Below are 22406 nucleotides of genomic sequence, written 5' to 3'. Positions count from 1 at the left end.
TTCCCACAATGACCTGGAGTCAGTAGGTGGAAAATTGTGCTCATTGCTCATGGCTTTATGACACACTCTCTCTACTGCCCTCTGGCCTGTGATCCTGACAGCAGCTGCATTCATGTGACCTAATTTTCCTCAGCCAGCGTCCTGGTCCTCTGACCCGACTGTCCCATCATTATTTGGAGAGTGGGTACTGTGGCCTCGGGCCTGACAAACTGGTCGACAAACTGTTAACTCACAAACTTACATTCTGCGAAATGACATTTGCAACCATAACAGCATGTGCTACAGAGCTGCCCTTTTCTGCCTGCCCCAGATTATATTTTAAACGACTGACAAGCCAAAAATGACATTTACATTTATGCCTTTGGAATTGTGTTCCTTGGGAAATGAACCATGTTCTTCCACCAACATTTGGAAAAACAAAATAAACCCCAGGACAAATTCTTCGCTCGTCCTGCCCACGCAGGTCAATGACGCACCTGTAGCTAGTCTGTATCCTCCTCGGTTTCCCCCGTGCTGGCTCTCTGCTCTCCTGTCTTGCTCCCACATCTCTGCCTCGGACTCGGTGGTGCGGGATCCTACGTCAGACACGTCGCCTTCCTCTCCCTCCGTGCTGTTCCGGTATGGCCGGCGCTGCCAGTTCTGGATGGCCTGTTTGCGGAGACCCCAGCTCCGGAAAGCAGCCGCCCTTTCGTATCCTCGTCCTCCTCCGCCTCCTTCCCCGAGTTGGCACTGGACGTGGTAGTACTGAGCATCAGGGCAGTCCTCCAGAGCATGGAGGTCCACACTGTCACTGTCGTAACCTCCTGACCCCTGGGACACAGACTTCCCTCGTCCTGATGCGCTGTTCAGGAAGAGCACAAAGGGAAGCATGGAGAAAAACACAGGCACAATACTGTGGTTAATTCACAGTAATTTATAAAAAGAATTACTGGACATCTACTGGCAGTATTGTTCAATGTACAAATATCAAATATCATCCAGGTGGATGCTGCACACTGGTGGTGGACGAGGAGACACCACCCCTCACAATGTAGAGCGCTTTGAGTGCTTAGAGAAGCAGAAAAGCGCTATATTTATTAATGTAATTAATTATTATTATTATTATTAAATAATCATTAAACTAAAACACTGTAAAGAACTAACACTGTTCTTTCTAGCCTACAGCTTTTGTTAATTTACCTTTCAATTATCAATGCTGCCTTATCAAATAACTGAAATGAAGTAAAGCTACTAAAACTTAAAATTAAATAATTAAAAAACATGTTTAAAAAAATACAAAAGCACATAAGAAAGTTACCAAAAAATTAAGGCAAAATTAAATTGAAGCCTAGAAATATAAAAAATAAAAATCTAGTGCCGGGGAATGATTAATCGCAATTAATCGCATCCAAAATAAAAGTATTTGTGTACATAATGTATGTGCGTATATTTACTGCGTATACTGCGTATATTTATTATGTATATACAAATACACATGCATGCATGTATATATGTAAGAAAATTAAAAAATTGTTTATATATTAAATATATATATATACATATATATATACATATACATGTAAATTTTTTCAAAATATATACTGTATGTGTGTCTTTATATATCCTAATAAATATACACAATACGCACACACATATTATATAAACAAAAACGTATTTTTGATGCAATTAATCACGATTAATTGTTGCCCAGCACTAAAAAATACCAATACCACAATACCAATATTTTTACATTTTGTGGTATAAACAACATAGCATTATCTCTAATGATAGATACTTTATATAATCGCCACAATACATATCTACATACAGCCAAGCCCTAAATACTACAATATAAACACTAATAAAATAACACTGTGTGTTACACATGAAGATCTGTCTGATCTTCTAGTATCTGTGTCTAACTTCTAGTAAATTATAAATATGTGTCAACAAAAGATATCGGAAATACATTCTGCTCTATTTTCAAATTATGCCTATTTATTTTGCTATACTTACTACGCACAATTATACGAGTAGTTGCATTCTCTAATTTGCATTCCATGTGCCCATCTGAGCAGACTTGCTAAACATTTTCTGGTTCAAGAACCACCAGTTGCTTTAGGATACAGGGTTTGTGTTAAAAGAAGTGTGTAAAAAGAACAGTGTGAGTTAACCAGGAAATATGATCAGATCTGTCTAGACAGACTTCCTACAATACACACAAACACACACCCACTAATTTAGAAACAAGAGACTCTGCTAACTCACTTTGTAGAAAGAAAGATTGATCATTTACAAAGATTAATCTAGCAAATATTATTTTTAAGCCTGAATGAGTAATTGGTTATTTCCTTAATTGCACATACGAGAGTGGCTCTCAGTTGTTTTCAATCAAAACATTCCTCAGAAGATTCTTCTTAGCACTGCACTCAGAACCAACACTTTTAAGGGTGCCATGCACTTTTTATTATGCACTAGTGTCAGTCCTGACTCAGATGTGACCAAAAGGAGAGGGAATAGCTGTATATATTTAATCAATAAATCTAGGTTACAGAGGTTGTCAATTCATTTGCAACTTTATGTAACATACATGCAGGTATATATGTTATTATATTATACAGAAATAAGCAGCCCTGACATTTCATTTTGACATCAATTTAAAGAAATGATCGGAGGAAGCAGTGACTCAATTGGGACAGACTCAGTTTAGACATGTAAATGCATTATTCCTGATTCCTTTTTAACGTCAATAATTATGCAACTTAATTTTCAAAGAGTTGCATTCTAAATCTACTGCTCAAAAATCGCATGGGCATCAGTTTAAATGGGTATGATATTACTGAACACTTCCACTACACAAGGCCTTTAATCATTACAAGAGAAACCACTAAACTCAGGCAATAGTTAGGGCATTCACATAGGATTATGGGTAAGGAATGTTCTCCTCCATGGCTTAGCAGGGACTGAATTTCCACTGGGGATTCAAACCAGACATTTAGTCACTCTCCAGATGTTACAGTTGAAAAGTCAACACTGAGCCTTAAAGAGATACTTTGCTACTGCAGTCACTAGTCACTGTAGGCTCTGCTGCAGGCAACTGACTACAATCACAGACTTTTATATTCCACTGTGGGCTGAAAAGCAAACGACCCACTAGAGATGAAGCTGGGACACATTATTACCTCTTACACAGAAGGAAGGTGTAATGCATGGCTGGCTATGGCAGAGATATCAAAAGTCATTTGTAAGATAACACACAAAGGCTAAAAAGAATGTATACGTAAAGTAAAAAAGAAATAAAGACATGGAAGAAATGTCAGAAGATGAGAGTGGTTTCTTTATCATATTACATAGTTTTCTCAACAACCTATATATAATTATAGTAGAATTTATTAATAATTTTGTACATTCATATATTGATTAATTACTCAGCATATAATTAAATTAAGTTTAATTAATTTGATAAAAAAATAATAATACGATTTTCAAAACATTTACTGTATGAAGCGTATATACGGTACACAAACATTCAAAACTTTTGAGGTAAGATTTAAATGTTTCTACAAGAAGTCTCTTATGCTTCCAAAGGCTGCATTTATTTAATAAAAAAATGCAATGAAGAAGTAATATTGTGAAATATTATTACAATTTAAAATACCTGTGTTCTATTTTAATATTTTAAAATGTAAATTATTTCTGTGATGTCAAAGCTGTATTTTCAGCATCATTTACTTCAGTCTTCAGTATCACACGATCCTTCAGAAATCATTCTAATATGCTGATTTGCTGCTCAAGAAACATTTTTTTTTTCTAATGATCAATGTTGAAAACAGTTGTCCACAATTTTTGTGGAAATGGAGAATTCCTTGATGAATAGAAAGTTCAAATGAATATGCCACTTGTTTAATAAACGTCTTAATAATTGACACGGATGAATGATGGTATTGGTGTCATAATGAAGGAACAGCAGTGATCATATGCAGTCTGGTATTTTAGTCCTCTCTCGTCTGATTCACGAGGAAGACCTGTGGAGTTTGTGATGTCAATTTAGGGACAGCAGACTCCAGGCAAACCCACGCTGCTCCTTCCTTCCCTCAGAGCACCAAATGGTTTGATACGGCCCATGCGCAGACGCACACACACAACAGATGGACAGTGATGTCTCACTCACAGATCACAACCTTGTTAAAAGAGCAGCCATACAAAGGTTATGGCATGTTATGGGGAAATCGCTTAAGATGAAAATCTAAAAATAAAAACCAGTGTAGTTTGTTTGTGATGCGAATTAGTCATGCTCAGTGTCAGATGGTGACTGGTTGAGACAATTTCACTAGAATAATATTAAATCTTAAAAATAGTGATGTTCACAATATGTTCAATTTGTCTGTTACAGCTTCATTAAACACAGCATTTATAAAACAGTATTTTATAATCCTAAAAAAAAAAAACATCTTTAGATTTCCATTAAGACTTTATTTCATTTGTGTATTACAGTGATGCTGTAGTTTAAACAAAAATGAAAATTCTGTCATCAATTCGGTCAAGAATGTAGGTTTTACTAACTTTGGACATTTGGTCTCCACTCTATGTAGGCAAAATCTGACCTGACACACACATGCTCTCAGTCAGTACACACACAAAAAGTGTTCACCACTATCCTTCAAAAGGCTTGGGTATGGTTGTTTTTGGCCTTGTGCTTTTAGGCATTTTAGTTTTGCCACACACAGCAGTATGTGTGTGTGTGTGTGTGCGCGCCCAACAGGACTCTTTCCGCATATCTTCTGTATGGCTGAGAGATTACAGACTGGTTTAACCCTGAGGCAAATACAACAATCTAGCGATTTTCCCAAGACACATACACACCAGGCTGACTCCAAAACACCCACCGGTGAGAGTAGATAAAAGAAATAAACATGCTTCTCTGCCAAAACTTCTGGTGCCAAATTTAATGATACATTTAATACTTTGAAATTCGAAGTAAAACTACACTTTCACCATGCATAAAAGAAACATTTGGTATCTTTATATCTTTATGAGCGAGTCACTGAATCAGCCATTCAACCGATTGGTTTAAACGCATCATTCAGGAACAAAACAAATGACTGTCATTCAATGATTAATATAACTGATCTGTTAAAAACTAATTCATTCAGCAACAAAACATCAGTAACACTACTATGAAGCATTTCATTGTTCTCTCTATGTAACCTGATTTAAATGAAAATAAAAAATCTGATCTAAATAAATAAAAACATAAACAATTATTTAAAGGTGTACTTCACCCAAAAATGAAAATGAGTAATAATGTTTTCAGTTTCTTGCACAGACCTATTTTTTCACTTCATAAGACCTTAATATATCGTTGGGAGCCAGGGGTATTCATTATGTCTTACCTGTATATGCTTTTGTTAGTTCTAAGTGCCTGTAGCAGTTGACTTGCATTTGAATTGATTATTATTTAATAAATAATTATTCAATTTTTTTGTACTTATAAGAAAATTCGGCTGATGTGAAAACAGTCATGCAGGCAGAATTCGGCTATTCTGAGACTTACGCAGTGCTGGGGGAGGAACGTCGATCGGACACTTGGTACATTCCCCTCGATGCCCCAGAGATACTGGAATTTCTCTGTGAGAAAAAGAAAGAGAACAAAGGGAAAATGTGAGCAAAAGATACTCACTAACCACATCTGAGTTACTGTAGCTCAACATCATCAGGGAAATACAAACAGAAGCAAAGCAGATTGACAGGTAGGGCAGAAAACTATAGGACCTGTCTCAATTGTTCAGACATGATCTAGACTAGAGAGATACTGTACATGGGAAAACAAGTCCCATTTTCATCAGAACGTTAGCGTCACCATTCATCCATCATGAGGAATAGGTTATGTCTAGGTCAGCACTAACAGTTTCAAAACTCCTTCAGTCAAAAGTAACAGCACAGCCAACGAGACAGCAGATTGCTTTGCATCACTGATTACTCATCTTACAAATAACTAATTTGTCATTTAGCTGCTTTTATACAAATTGGCTTTCCATACACTTATTGCATGGACAATCCCTCTAATGCAACCTGTGTTAAAGTGCTTTGCTGAAAGACACTATCAGGTCAAATAATTGGCAAAATTGCAACAAACCAAATTTGTTTCCCAACAGTCATGATCACTTGATCGATTGTGCCATTTTAACACAATAAGCCTTGCGAAAGAATAATGAATATTTTATGTTTTGTAAGTTTTTAAATAATTTGTACAATTGTGTTTAATTTCAGCAAATTTGCATCAGTGTTTTGATAAACTATTACAGTTTTTGTTCATATTTTATTTATTTTTCATTTTGAGTGTTTTCAATTTAATTTTAAAGTGTCAGTAATTTTGTTGTTTTGCCAATTTTTATTATTGTTTTTTTTTATGCGTGTATTAGTTTCAGTTTATTTAGCTTTAATTAATTTAGTACTTAAAGTTACAATAAATGATAATGAGAAATGTCACTTTGGCTCTAGCTGATATAGAATACTTAATATTTTAAGTTAACTATAATAACTCTAATCTATGTAAAGCGTATTTTGATAACAATTGTATTTAAGAGCTTATTTGCAAAATATAGGGAGGGAAATATGGATTTTTTTTATTGTTTTTATGATTTTTTATTGATTCATTTTTTTATATAAGAGAAAACCTTATCCCAGAGAAATGAAAGTGAAAGTGAAGTGACATACGGCCAAGTATGGTAACCCATACTTGGAATTTGTGCTCTGCATTTAACCCATCCAAAGTGCACACACGCCCAGAGCAGTGGGCAGCCCGGGGAGCAGTTGGGGGTTCAGTGCCTTGCTCAAGAGCACCTCAGTTGTGGTATTGAGGGTGGAGAGAGTGCTGGACATTGACTCCCTCCGCCTACAATTCCTGCCGGACCTGAGACTCAAACTCGCAACCTTCGGATTACGAGTCCGACTCTCTAACCATTAGGCCATATCGGTCAACTAATGACTTTTATTTGTCAGATGTAAGTATTAAATGTGCAGTATTTAAGTTTGACAGCTAGCGGTTGAAATGGGTACTGCAAAAACAAAGGCATTCCGCCCCGGAACGTACATTTCAGAGTAGAATTACTGGCTAAATAGCATTATTTTTCAGAGAAACAGGTATGTAAACATAACATGTTTCCTCAATATCTACAAACTAAATTTTTTGGCTTTAGACGAGTCAAAAACTTACATACAGCACCTTTAAACTCATACAGGAAATAGGAAAACTGTGCCTTTAAATGACTGCTCTAGTTGGTAAGGTGATACACCCAAGAAAATATGGGCCAAGAAAGGTGCCATAGTGCTGACAAGGCACACACACATTGAGGAACACACACTGGGCTTAGTGCCTGCAGAAATGGGGCAGAAATAGAAGCAGCAGCACCATCGATCTCACTAGCGGTTCACAGCATAAAAGACTGGCTGGAATTGAGGAAAATGCTTGAGATGACAACAATAATTTTGCACCTCTATATTTTTCTTTCTTGCTTACTTTCCTGCCTGTGCTGCAATTTAGGCCAAATGTCCTGAATCACAGCATGCATGCTCCTGAAACACTCTTCTTCTGACATAACTGAGTGTACTTCCTCTCCAGATAGTAGGAGACTGGAAGGCTGTGGCTGGCATTTGGGAACACAATCTGTGTGAGAACTCAAACTGAGTCAACAGCACTGTGTGCAACACACTATATGAGTAAATGACAAATGTAGATTGCTGTTTCCATGGTGACAAAGGGGGTCCCCAATGATGTCAGAGGGTTGATAGGGTGCTGCCTGAATGTGCCATCCGCTGTCAACAAGACCTAAAACAGCAGTGTGAGTAACTGTGTACACTTACATAGACACACTGAATTTTGCCCAACCGTGACATATAGACACAAATAAATGTACAAAACACAGCGTACATAAAGTGTACAAAACTTTTATATTTTCTACACTTTCTTCACTATTATTAAAAATGACTTAATTTTTTTTTTCCTCAATAACAGAACAATAATTTATTTGTGATCCGAATGCATTTACTGAAGTCAGTTATGAAACCAATTAGTAACCAATCACAGTTTAACACCCTCTAGATCTACGAAAATGAGACTAGTGTACCAGTGCAATCTTTTAACATTTTAAAAGTTCTCTGGAGGTTCACAGAAATGAGGTAAGCATTGATGAGTATTCAGTACGAAACACTTCCTGAGTTCTGCATTAAGATGTATTTATCTCACAGAAAATTGCAGACAGAACTGCAACCTTAACAAAGCACTTTCAGACAATTTCCACCGCATGCCCTCAATCTGTTATATATGTTGATGTGCTCATAGAACAAAGACTTCTTTCACTACATTAACTCATATTATAAAGCCATCTTTTTACATGTCCACACAGTCTATGCACTTATCAGGATAATGCTAATAATCAAAGATATTTGGCTTGTTGCATTACTATTTGGTTAGCTACTCATATACAGTACAATTCTATTCAAACGTTTGGGATAGGTAATTTTCTAGATATTTTAATATTTTGAAGTTAGTCTATTTTGCTCACCAAAGCTGCATTTATTTGAACAGAAGCATAGTAAAAAAGAGAAATGTTAATGTGAATAATACTAACATAAATAATACTGAAGCAGCCATTAATTTAGTCTTCAGTGTCACATGATCCTTCAGAAATCATTCTAATATGCTTATTTGATGCTGAAGAAACATTGGTAACACTTTATTTTAAGGTGTCCATAATACAGAGTAATTAACTAGTTAAGTACTTAGTAGTAGCCGTTGTACTTGCATGAAATAAAATGTACTTACCATGTAACTAAGTTATGGAACAGCCTGTACTTACAGTTTGTAATTATGTACATGTAATAGGCAGCTACTGTTACACATATGTAAAAGGCTGAGTCTGTTACACAGTTTTTGCTGATAAATGTATTTGCAGAATCTGTGATGCATTTTTTCAGGATTCTTTGATGAATAAAAAATGCAAAAGAACAGTATTTATTAAAAACAAAATATATAAACTCTTTACTGTCACTTTTAATCAATTAAATGCATTTTATTATTGCTGAATAAAAGCAATAATTTAAAAAAATTAAATTAAATAAAAACTTACTGACTACAAACTTTTGAATGGTAGTGTATACCTGAGTGCTCTGTGAAAATATGCAAATGACAAAATGTTAACTCAAATTCATACTTATTTAAACTTGGTATTCATACATGAATCAAACAATTCACAGTCTGTTCATTTTGAAAAATGCTATTTGTTAAGGTAAAATGTGAATGTGAAAACCTCGCAGCTATATTAGGACAGCTGTATACCTTTTTGGCACCTACTATATGATTGCTTGGGATTCAGGAACACAGCAAACATTATATCTATTCAAATATGCAACACCCTAACAAATAAGACCATTAAATCCACACTTTGCAAGTGATCAATCCATTGGAGTTTTTCAAGAGTAACCTGAATGCTTTATCCCATGCAGATACTGAAACAGTAAACGATTATGTAGTAAATGACTACAAATTTCTCTTAGTACATCGCTCCAGTGTCTTTTTTCTCCTTCATCTCTTTCGCTCAGTCACTGTACCTGTCTTCCATTAGGTTTGGATCCCTGCAGACTGCAGTGTCCCAGGCTGCCGTTGGGGGTGGTGGCACAGCTGCTGATGATCTGGAGCTGTTTCTCAGCACGGTCGGCCCGGTCCAACAGCTCCTCGATGAACTGTTGAAGACGCACTTTAGCATTGGCTTCACGCGCAGCTGTTTCCTGCAGAAACTGGTCGATCTGGGCCACCTCTCTGAGTGAGGAGGAAATTAACGAGAAGGAGAAAGAAATGAGGATTACTGTGAAAGGATCGAGTCGTCTCAGTGGCGACTTGTCAGTTGCTCTTGATCAATTTTGTAATGAGTATTAAGTGTGTTAAAGAGTAATAAGCATGTAACTCTAAAGATATGGTGGCATATAGATGACCTGATTCATCACTACCAACAGCATTTTCTTTTAAAGAAATTAAACATGAACATCTGTCAACCTGCCACACCTCGACAAATGGGAAAAGGGCATCTGATACCACTTTCTCCCTCCCATTTGTCCCTTTTCTCATCCTTGTTTATCTTCTCTAGCATTCTGCAAATCCCTGGAGTATGCGTGCAGCCAATGAAAGCACGACAACTGTTATTTCCATGTAGGAAATGTCTCTGTACACAAACACTAGCTTGCACCTCTGTCGACACCATCACCTCAGCTATTCTAAGCTTCTCTCACACTTATAGTAGATTCTCAACACAGTTGTATTTTCATACACCAACAAAATGATATTTTGAGATACTGACATCTTGAGTATTTCATCAACATAGGTTGCAAATAACGTCATAAGCCATAGTGAATATGCAACAGTTCCTGTCCTCAAGGAAGAGGCTTTAATTATCCACATGAATTAAAAGCCGCATTCTAGAAACGAGGAAAATGAATGTGCGTAAATGTGATCTCAATGGCATTTATGTAATTGTGTAATCGCAAAGTAAATAACTATGATAAACATCAGGCTCTATTAAATTATCATGTAAGACAGACTGTAGTCTGCACTGCTGTCTTTTTATAATTTGTGGATCTGGTGTATATCATGTTGGTATTATTATTTCCAGTATGTTTCTCTTCTTGTGCAATAATTGATCATCACCAAATCAAGACTTACGTCACTGATCAGTAATCAGGGGACAACAAAAAAAAAGGTTTTATTGATAAAACTAAATTATTACAAAGCTAAAAACTAAAACTATTTTTAAAATAATTGTTGGCATCTGAAATAAAGCTGAAATAAAACAAAATATAAATATTAGATGAGTTTAAATAATGTAAACAAATATTAGAAATGTTGTCTCTGCAACTAACTGGAATAGGCATGAGTTGAAGTACTAAAACTAAAATAAAGAAATATATAAATATTTATTTTAAAAAAGCACATCAAATTGAAACTAAACTTAAAATTAAAGCCTGAAAATATAATAATAACAATAGCAGTCCTCTATAGGGCCATGACCCACGGGTAATAATATATTAATAATACTGAAATAACACTGCTTGTTATTGCAATAAAGTTATTGCGGACCACTTTTATGGTCTACTTGTGTGCTATTATGCCCTATTCATTGTTACTGCAAAGAAAAGAACATTAAAGCAACCAGTACATTATTTAAAAAATCTCCTTTTGTGTTTCAAAGAAGTCACACTGGTTTGGAATGACATACAAAACATTTTCTTTTTCTTTTTTTGGGGTGGACTGTTCAATTCAAAACAGTCATACTGCAGCTTATTCAGTTTCTTGTGTATTTACTTCTTGAATGACTGCTCTCTAGTCACTCGACTGCAGTGTTCTTTCTTACTGGGTCAACAATGTTTTTGTTTACTTACAACGGAGAGAATGACAGTCAATCAACAGTGTAAACGAGACTAATTACAGGCCCAGTAATGTGGAGGCAGGGCAGATCAGCATGTGTTCACTGTGTGCTATACCCCGTGCACATCCGCATACATTACGTCTGCTTTAGCCCCTCATTGCATCTTGAACCACAGCAGTGACTTTTTAGTAATTAAAGGGCTGGCACCTAATTTCGTTGGTCAGCTTGATATATTTGTTTATCTACCCACAATGTGTGGGGTCTCTCAAGGAAGAGTAGCACTGTGGATCAATGTGTGTTTGTATTAAAGACCCCAGGAAATCAAAATTGAAGTTTTGTGGATTTAAGTCCATGTCTATTTGCATTGAGACTGTCTCTATAAGAGCAGGCCTATACACCTACATATGCAAATGTATGCATTTTTACTAAAATAGTCTTTATCTCTGAAAAAAAAAATACAAAAAGTAATGATGACTCATGTTGTATGCAGGGGTGTATGCAAATTTTAGATAATAAATGCTAGCAACTTTTAGCAACAATATATATATTGATATATCCTGCCCCAAATTCCAGTTTTAATACTTCCAACAATATGCCCGAATGAATGGTTACTTTTGGCCGTTAATGAAGGTTATTTTAGAATTGGATGTAGTTATAGCATCTAAACAGGAAAAACCTTGACCTCTTAAAGGGATAGTTAATCTAAAAATGAACATGTTAATCTCATGTTCCAAACCCGGAAGACCTTTTTTCATCTTTGGAACACAAATTAAGATATTTTTGATGAAATCCAACAGCTTTCTGAGCCTGCATAGACAGCAATGGAACTACCACGTTCAAGGCCCAGAAAGGTAGTAAGGACATCTTTAAAATAGTCCATGTGACATCAGTGGTACGTTCCATTGCTGTATGTATGTCTGCAGCCAGTTTTGTATTTTTCTAATTGTGCACTTTGAATTTCTTGGCGCTAATTATTTTGTCCACATGGTAGCAATAATGGCCTGGGCTGATGTAATAAGTACCTACAACTCTAAACAAGTACAAAGGCATTTTTGTTGCTAATAACTATATAGTTATAAATATATAATCAGGGCTTGACATTAGAACCTGCCAAATCCAGGTGGATTTCAGTAGTGGCATGTAACACAGTCACTCCCGCTATAGCCACTTTTGTGAGCTGAATCAAATAAGTTTCAAATTTAAGGTCATCAAATGTCTTAAATGGCTTGAAGGGTACAAGAAAAGTCTTCATTATAATGTCAAGAGGTCTTAAATTTGGGGATGGAAAGACAAGAATCATAATATGGATATGGATATATGACGATTAAACTTCAAAAGACTATGATTTTATTGAATAAATATAAGCTGCACATTTCAAAGTCAAAACATGCTGCGGGTGTTATTATATCAATGGTTTTTGCTTTGTTTTTTTTCTGAAGGGAACCTATACTGCCTTCAGAAAAGTTTCTGTATTTTTATTTTATCTTGCCTATCCACATTATTTTTCCCGTAATTGCGGGCATGGCCATTTGTAAATTTTATGGGTCTGGCTTCTGGTGTCATTGGCTTCCATCTATTTTTAGTTGTATAAAACAGCTCATTTTGATGCTTGATATTGCAAACAGGTGTGTCTTACCATATTATTTTAATGTATTATCTTAATTATGAACACACTGGTTTGTAGTGCAAACATTTTTGCTATTTACTGCACTTTGCAATTCTTCTTGTTATTTCCCTATAGCTGCTAATGAACTGCTGTTTTTGCTCAGACCAATGCAAAAATTCACCCATATCTTTACGCAGTTGTAAATGTGATCCAGTGGATTGATAAGAAGCTAATATGACCCAATATGTAACATATAACTAATATATAACATAATTATTCATAACTGCTCATTTTACTAGTGTTTAAAGAAAAACATTTCAGTGGAAAAATATCACTAATCTCTGGTGGTGGCATCCAAAGCTCAAATCAGATCAGAACTGCTGCACATGCATATGAATAATCTCCACTGGAAATTAATGATTCATGTTTGCCATTTGTTGGAGATAGTGGAAAGGCAGCTTAACACTTGTCCAAGCAGACGCAGTTGCAGAGCAAAAAATGTAAAAACTCCTAATGCTGGCCGATCGATTGGCCCGGTCAATATGTATAGGTTTAAAGTGAACACAATTAAGCAGCAGAAGAAAGCATAGACAATTAAGTGGCTGAAGCAGCATGACATATTACAGCGTGTCTCCCGCTGTCTGCCCTAATCAAAACTCTCCCAGTGTAGCTTACAGTCCTGGAGCTGACTGAAGCTTCTTCACAGGGGAACATGAATACAAATAAGACCTCCAGCCCAAAAAGCTGATATCTAAATTCCAATATGCTACAAGCAAAGCACCCTGGCTTTCAGATTCACACTGTGGGAATAAAAACAAGCTACTAAACCTAATAAACATAACCTTCTCTAATGAGCACACACATACACCTTCACAAGCAGACAACCTCTTTATAACCGAGTACAAATAACAATTTAATATCTCAACCATGTATCATGTATGAAGTCTGAATGTAGCGCAGAGAACACAGTGTACAGACAGACTGAGTGTGTGATAACCTGTTTGTCTGCTTACTTTCACACATCCCTTATCTAAAAGCAACGGATTTCAACTGCTCAGATATGATGCTGCCAGTGTTCAAAAAGATACATTCTTCCCAGAAACCAGTTGTGCTTGGACACCAAGCAGTAGCCGTTTGTAATGCCTGATCAACTACAAATGCTATTTACATGGATAGCTGGTTGTAGCTAATCAAAAAATCCAGTTATGCATTTGTAGCAGTTGTTATCTTAGAACAGGAGATGTTAATAACGTTTACATAAAGATATGACAGAAAAACAGAATAATCAGGTGCTAGATTTTTGAGCATTTTTGCATCTGGCGTAAGTCTTAATGTGATTTTTATTTTTATTTATTTTTTGTCTTTTTTTTTTTTTTTTTTTTTTAATCAAGCACCAAATAAGTATGTCTGGTTACATCTGACGTCATGCATCACTATTTCTAAATCCAAATGGGTCCAAAAAGCAAAAAAAAAAATTATAATAAAAAAATGAAAATTGAAAATTAGACAAAAACTTTTAGAACCCAACTGCTACAATAAAATCATTTTAGCTTCTGGCGGACTGGATTCTATGATGGTGCTACTCAACCTTGCAAGACACTGTTGCAGCTGGCATACTGAGTTCAGTTTGTATTCAGACAATTAAAAAAAATAATAATAATAAATATATATATATATATTAATATTATTTTTAAAAGAAACCTTGGTCTTTCAATGACTACAGACTGTTTTCCAGACTGGTTTCCATGGGAACAACTGTTGGTTGGCTGTCAGATATGTCTTTAAACAATAATGCTTTTTACTGCATTATTATTAACAGTGCACCGAGAACATTTTTACTTAAATTTAATAAGCCATTTCATTCAGATTGAAAAAATGATATTCCATTCACATAAGGTTAGATGGCTAATACAAGATGTTCTGAAATATTAGTTGCGCAATACAGAATGAAATGAATTAAGTACAGATGTGCATATGAACTTACATTTCACTGCTGGTTATACTCTGTATAATTGTGTATGTGACGAATAAAAATCTTGAAGCACTATGAAAAAAACCCCCCATAAAAATAAATCAATATTTTTCTATATATATTGCATACTAGATTTTAAAAATTGTATGATATAGTACAGAGTATACAATATATCGGTTAACTACACGGAATGACTGTCACAAGGGAAAACTACATCTGCATTTTAAGCACCACTAAGACCACTAATTCAATGCATGAAAATTAATTTTCTCAGCTGAGGCAAATTGTCTACAATTTATGAAGTGCAATTCAGAAAAGTCTACATTTCATGATTATGCAAAGGCTGTTTGCAAACACTTTGCGATAAGCCGATAAATCCAGATGAATCCAATGCAGGGCAGACATGGACAGATGAGAAACAAAGACGTCGCCTGGAAATAGGAATCTGACATTTAACACTCCTCTTCACTAATGCAGTAACAATTATTTCAAGTGCACATAAAAATAGCAGCAGAGGGCTAATCAGCAACAAACTGTATTCAGAATAGTAAATGATTATGTAACGCTGTAAGCAACACAGTCTCCAGACAATATAAATGATAATTAGATGCAAGAAACAGAAGAAACAAGAGTGGTTAATGAGATGAAATTAGAGGAGGGCAAAAATGGGGTCTTGGAATGCTTGGAAGTATTACAGATTATTAGTGTAGGATAGGTCACAGACAAAGACAGAGACAGCTGAAAGAGAACATTAGCAGAGATTTGTATGCAAATGCTGAGAGGTTGGTATGAGCCCTCTTATTAGGGCTGCACAATTAATCGAATTTCTAATCGCGATTACGATTATGGATGCCACGATTACATAATCGTTCAAAGCCGCGATTACAAAAATAAATAAACAATTAAAAATGCCCACTTTATTCTGTGTGCTTAAGAGGTGTTTGCAGTGCGTGGTTTAACAAACTCAAACACACCGGATAAAAGACATTTTGTCTAACTGATAGTAGTTGTCACTGTTGTGCATGATAAAACACCAAACGTGTTAAAAGCGGAACAAAATAGCGGTACTCGTTTGAACTGCGCGCCACACTGACCGCTTCGCCTCAAAAGAAAACAGCGCAGCGCGAGCTTAGAGCGTATGCGTTTATTATTTATTATGCGTTTATAAAACCAATGTTGTACCAAGGTTTTCAGCCTTTTTTTAAATATATATTTTATATAAAAAATATGGCATGCAGCTTCAAACAATGGCATAAATCTGTTCAAAGTAATCGTTATTAATAATCGCAATTACAATCTCAAGGGAATAATCGACAATTGTGTCATAATCGTGCAACCTCTTATAAACAGAATACTAAACACACACACATATCAATCTGTCCTTCACACTTCTGCCCTCTTCAAAATGGGTACTATGGCATCACAGAGGTACTCTAATTGCAAGACAGATTAATTAATCATGATCTACAAACCTAAGTTTGCATAATAATGGAAGCCATGGACATTGGATCTATCCATTCACATTTCAAATAGCTGAATAGGACATTGTGACACAAATGAGCAAGCAATGAATTCAAGCATGATCTTTGTTTAATTCGAAGCATTAAAAAATTGCTATGCCACAACAAGGTAGTTATGTTGCTAATAAATCAAGTCAGGCTTGAAAATGTTTTTAAAAGCCTTAAAGTCTGTAAATTTGTTCGGTTAGAAATGATAGTCAGAATAGTCTGAAGATCTGCTTAGCTTGAAAGCTCCAGAAGACATACATTTAGGCAAATAAAGCAAAAATCAGCAAATGAGAGAAGAAGCCAGAGTCTGCAGAGGAGAAACAGAGATCAGCTGGGATATGAGACACTAGCGAGATCGAGGTGAGAGAGGGAGAAAAGAAATGAGGCCTCTTGCTTTCTACCTGCTAGCAGTGCGTGAGCAGTTTCTCAAGAAAGCTCTAATCCACAGGCAGCTACAAATCAATCACAGTGGGAGTATATTTCAGATGAAGTCCTGCTGAGAATATCCCACAGCATACGCGTCTCTACTCAGACCACTCCCAAAGCTCAATTGCACCTCTCTTTTGGATTTCTATATCCAGTATATGAAACAAAATCATTTTGGGAGAGGTGATATTTTATTTGAATGGCTTTAACCTGGGGCTTTATATACAGTAAAGTATCATTTTAGAGTATTTTTCCACTTTATTTTTCCCTATTCATTCTTGACAACTAAAATACCATTTACACTCGATTAATTTTATACTTTAATACTCTCTGATATCTGAAAACTGTCATTTTCTGGCTTTTTGTCAAAAAGGACATCAGATGTTATGAAATTGAAAATACTTTGAAAACCATAAATTGGAACTGAAAAGGCTTAGTGATATACAACCTTCTAAAATACATTATTATTTCATGCCTTCACACTGCTTAGCAATCAAAGTTAAGCTCATAATATCCACTGAAATACAAAGGATATGATGGACTCCATTTTTCACTTTCCCTTTAGGGTTCCTACTATGACAAAAAAATCTTGCCATGATAACATGAACACGTATTTGAGACTACAGAGAAACACAGCTAGGAAGTTGGTGCCATTGCCATTATGAGCGCAGAGCGGACTGGTAAAAGAACAAGCAATTAGAGGCAATGGCCCATAGAGTGTAGGGTAGTTCATCAGCTTGAAAACATCTGCAGATCACAGGAGCACAGGTCTCCAGAAAACAGCATTTAAAGGAATAAGGGATCAAAGAATGAAAATTCTGCTACTATTTACTCACCCTCATGTCATCGCAAACCTGGACAACTTTCTTCTGCAGAACACAAAAAAAGATACTTAAAAAAAAAAAAAAAAAAAAAACTTAAACGGCACAACTTTTCTGTATAAGAAATCTTAACTGAGTATATAAGAATGATTTCTGAAAGACTGAAGTAATGATACTGAAAATTCAGCTTTGCCATAATAGGAATAAATTACTTTTTAAAATATATATAAATTAATAATCAGTTATTTTAAATTGTGCTGTTCACAGTAATGTTTTACAGCATTTTTAATCAAATAAATGCAGCCTTGCTGAGCATATGCAAGATGACATCTTTCAAAAGCATTTAAAAAATCTTGCCAACCCCAAACTTCTGAACACTAGTGCATGCTGCATTATTGTTCTGCTTTGTTCTGCATCCAGATAAGCTATACAAACGTACAAATGCTTGTCACGCCAATAAAGCACACTAAACTGTAACAACCATGAACATGAAAAGCCTGCCATAGAGCAGATAAAATGTGACTGGAAACATACTACAGAGATGCTACAGTTGCTGGTTTGTTAACTGTCTTGTTCAATTGCCTTGTCTAAATGAGGCTAACCCATGGAGCTGTTGAAAACAAATCTAGCATTTCTTCTTTTGTAAAAGCCCTGCTTGCTCTAACAAAGAAACTTCTGTTCTAGAGCCCTAGAGTGAATCAAGCGTTTGAGCAAAAGCAGCAAGGTCCAAGCAGTCAAGAACATTTCCCATAATTTCTTCAATCAAAGCCACTTTTTCCTCATTAGAAATAATGAGTTAGACTGGACAGACTGAACATGGTGTCGGTTTCATACTGATTACTTTATCACAGAACATTTGTTTTCGATAACACTTACTTCATTTGAAAGCAGACACTTCAGGCTTTCTATAGATATAACTCTCATGTTTCTGTGTTGAGTATTCGCTGAGTTACACTTCATTTTAGTGACCCGTTACTATAAACATATCGCGGAGACGGAGAAGACAGAGAGCGCATCCTGTTGGTTTTCTTTTTTTTTCCAAAACCACAAAGTTTTGTTGTAATCGTGAGTGTACTCAAAAAAAAGTAGACACTTAACAGTTTCGATTGATGTATAACACTTATTTGTGTGACCAAAATCAACAGAGTACTTTTAGTGTCTTTTGCACTTATCGTAAAAAAACCGAGTTCGTATCGCCGGCGATACGGCGGGCCCCAGAGGATCCTTCAGTGGATATTATGAGCTTAACTTTGATTGCTAAGCAGTGTGAAGGCATGAAATAATAATGTATTTTAGAAGGTTGTATATCACTAAGCCTTTTCAGTTCCAATTTATGGTTTTCAAAGTATTTTCAATTTCATAACATCTGATGTCCTTTTTGACAAAAAGCCAGAAAATGACAGTTTTCAGATATCAGAGAGTATTAAAGTATAAAATTAATCGAGTGTAAATGGTATTTTAGTTGTCAAGAATGAATAGGGAAAAATAAAGTGGAAAAATACTCTAAAATGATACTTTACTGTATATAAAGCCCCAGGTTAAAGCCATTCAAATAAAATATCACCTCTCCCAAAATGATTTTGTTTCATATACTGGATATAGAAATCCAAAAGAGAGGTGCAATTGAGCTTTGGGAGTGGTCTGAGTAGAGACGCGTATGCTGTGGGATATTCTCAGCAGGACTTCATCTGAAATATACTCCCACTGTGATTGATTTGTAGCTGCCTGTGGATTAGAGCTTTCTTGAGAAACTGCTCACGCACTGCTAGCAGGTAGAAAGCAAGAGGCCTCATTTCTTTTCTCCCTCTCTCACCTCGATCTCGCTAGTGTCTCATATCCCAGCTGATCTCTGTTTCTCCTCTGCAGACTCTGGCTTCTTCTCTCATTTGCTGATTTTTGCTTTATTTGCCTAAATGTATGTCTTCTTGAGATCCCGCCCCCTCGTGTTCACATGCAAATAACCACGTGACGCGCGCGCGCGCTTGGAGACGCCCAACAACAAACAGTCACGAGACTCTGTTGCTGCTCGTTTCTGGAAGGAGACGCGCTGAGTAAAGGCTGGATTTACCTCAGAAGAAGTGCAAGACTTCATACAGAAGATCGATCTGAGTAAGTAAATGCTTCTTTTTTGCATTAGTTAGCGTGTTATTGTGACAAACTTGAACGCGTTTAGTTAGGTTTTTCCCAACCGACAACATGATGAATGCTACGCATCTAAGAATGAATATTTGAATATTTAATGTTCACAAATAGATTTAATAGCGTGCTAAACAATAACAATTAGTTTCTCAGATATAAAATATCCTTTTTTATGGTACAAAGTACATGCTTTTGTGGTTCACAGCATACTTGAGTCTAGTGCTGCAGAATCATAACAGCTAACGTTACTATAAAATCATGCATACTAGACTATATGACTACAAAATCATAGTTGTTTTTTCCCAAACTGTAATTCCACACTACAGTGTTTGAATATGATGGACAATTTATTGTATTTAAATTTCTTATGGCAGGATGATGTTTTAATGCTCTATATAAAACAATAAAAGTAATATGAGAGTACATTGTAACATGATGAATGCTACGAGTCTAAGTATGTTTACAACATGTTTATTATTAATAGCCTACTCTGTTCAAAATAGATTATAATAGCATGCTAAACAATAATAGTTTCTCCGATATAGAATATAATTTTTTATAGTACAGAGTGCATCCTTTTGTGGTTCACATCACAGCATACTTGAGTCTAGTGCTGCAGAATCATAACAGCTGCTATAAAATCATGCATACTAGGCTATATGACTACACAATCATAGTTGTTTTTTCCCCAAACTGTTGTTTTCATGCTCTATATAAAACAATAAAAGTAATATGAGAGTACATTGTAACATGATGAATACTACGAGTCTGTTTAGAACATGTTTATTTTAATTGCCTACTCTGTTCAAAATTAGATTTTAATAACATACTAAACAATAATAATTAGTTTCTCAGATAGTATGTATGTACCTTCATTATGTATGTTTTGATTATACTGTGTTGTAAATAAAATACAAATCATTTAAAAAACCAATTTTTTCAGTCTCCTCACACTCTCTGTCTTACCTGCCTCAGTCACAGTCACACTGATGGGCCATTAGCAGCTTTAGGGGAGGGCCCTTTGTCTCTCAGGTGAGAACCACTTAATATTCAAGACCATTTCCACTCCCTCGCATATTGGCTTTAGATCACAAAACATGTCTTTAAAAATTTAAATCAATATATTGTTTTCTGTGAATGAGTAAGCAGAATGATTTTCACATAATTGTGAAGTAAATATTCTAGCCTACAAGACTGATTACTCAAAAGTCTTATTCAGGACGATTTAGTGTGGCTTTTATGGCCTTATTTCAGCTACATTATTTTCCCCAAAACTTACTAACCACGCATAATGTTTTTTTTCTAAGAAATGCAGACATGTACATCCATCTTGGTCACATATTATTGTAGCACAGTTTGTGCTGAATACAAAAAAAATTACATGTTGGTCAATAGTATGATTTAAGAAGCTGAAATAAGCACAAATATCAGGGCATGTCAACACATCTCAAGGGCCCCAAAATGACCTCAGACCCCAGAGGGTTAAGGATTGATCATGAAACAAGGTGGGACACTTGTAACTTACTGTTGTTTGTGTGAGAGCTCCTGCTCCTTGTTAACCAGATCCTGCTTAAGGCTGGCCAGCATGTCCACAGACACATCCACTTGCCGTGAAAGCTCAGTGGCCTTGTCCTCCAGGTCTTGCTTCTCCTGACCGAGCCTCTCACTCTCCACCTTTGCCTTTTCCAGCTCCAAGCTTTTCCTCTCCAGCTCCGCCTGCAGACGGCCGACACGTGCCGCAATCTTCTGCTCCACCTCCTCTGACAACTTCTCGAGCCTCTCGTCTAGCTCAAGCCTCTCAAACGCTCGAGCTTTCAACCGAGCCAGGCCCTCCTCATAAGCCGCCTCCACCGCACTAGCGGCCACGTTAGCGGCCACCGCCACGGCGTTGTTCCCTGTGGAGGACAAGGCGTCGCCGGAGCTCATGGCTGTCTTCACCAGGATCTCGCCCAGAGGAAACTCCACATTGGGCAGGTAGCAAGCAGTAGATGAAGGCGCAAACCTGAGCTCTTCTCCAGAACAGGGTAGTTCGCGGTAAGGAAAACGAGATTCGGCAGCAAGGGCTCCGTCGGCCACTAGGGGGAGCAGCGCAGCGGCATCGCATACGCTGTTGGACTTGGACAGCACATACAGGGTTTCGTAGGTGTGGTTGTACTCCAAATGGGCGCGTAGAGATGACAGACTCCGAAAGCGCTTGTGTTCCCCACAGCGAGGACAACGGTACGGCAGGTCCAAAGAGGCCATTCCACGCTCCCGTGGATGCCAGGATGGAGCAATCTGCTCACGCCACCAAGCGCTGCCAAGAGCAGGCAGGGACAGCGGCCGGGCACCACAGAGGACCGCTCATCTCAGACACGCTGGGTTTGCTGCAGGCTGAGAAAGGAACAGAAGATTATCACACATGCTCCCTCTGAGTCACAAGTTCTTGATTTAGTTCTTCAATAAGGTCTTGACTGCTGTTAGGCCTATTTCTGGCACTTAATCGGTTTTCCTCACAGTCCAAAACGTTTGTCCTAGTAAAAGAGAGAAAAGACACAC

At 36.6% G+C, this 22406-nt stretch overlaps 1 protein-coding gene across 1 annotated transcript in view; it reads right to left on the bottom strand.

The window, feature by feature from the left end:
- Positions 1–22112, bottom strand: part of LOC306874246 (F-box only protein 41-like) — a gene marked incomplete at both ends in the record, with an annotated part of 35500 nt that extends 13388 nt beyond the window's left edge. Inside the window, 4 exons of the mRNA XM_079424150.1 lie at positions 477–841; positions 5534–5607; positions 9589–9796; positions 21394–22112. Of these exons, the coding sequence (XP_079280276.1) occupies positions 477–841; positions 5534–5607; positions 9589–9796; positions 21394–22112 (1366 nt within the window). The remainder of the gene's footprint in view (positions 1–476; positions 842–5533; positions 5608–9588; positions 9797–21393) is intronic.
- Between the last annotated feature and the right edge of the window lie 294 nt (positions 22113–22406).

The sequence above is a fragment of the Barbus barbus genome, assembly GCF_936440315.1.
Source record: "Barbus barbus genome assembly, chromosome: 8".
In the NCBI taxonomy this organism is placed as follows: Eukaryota; Metazoa; Chordata; class Actinopteri; order Cypriniformes; family Cyprinidae; genus Barbus; species Barbus barbus.
This window is presented reverse-complemented; position numbering and strand designations above follow the sequence as displayed.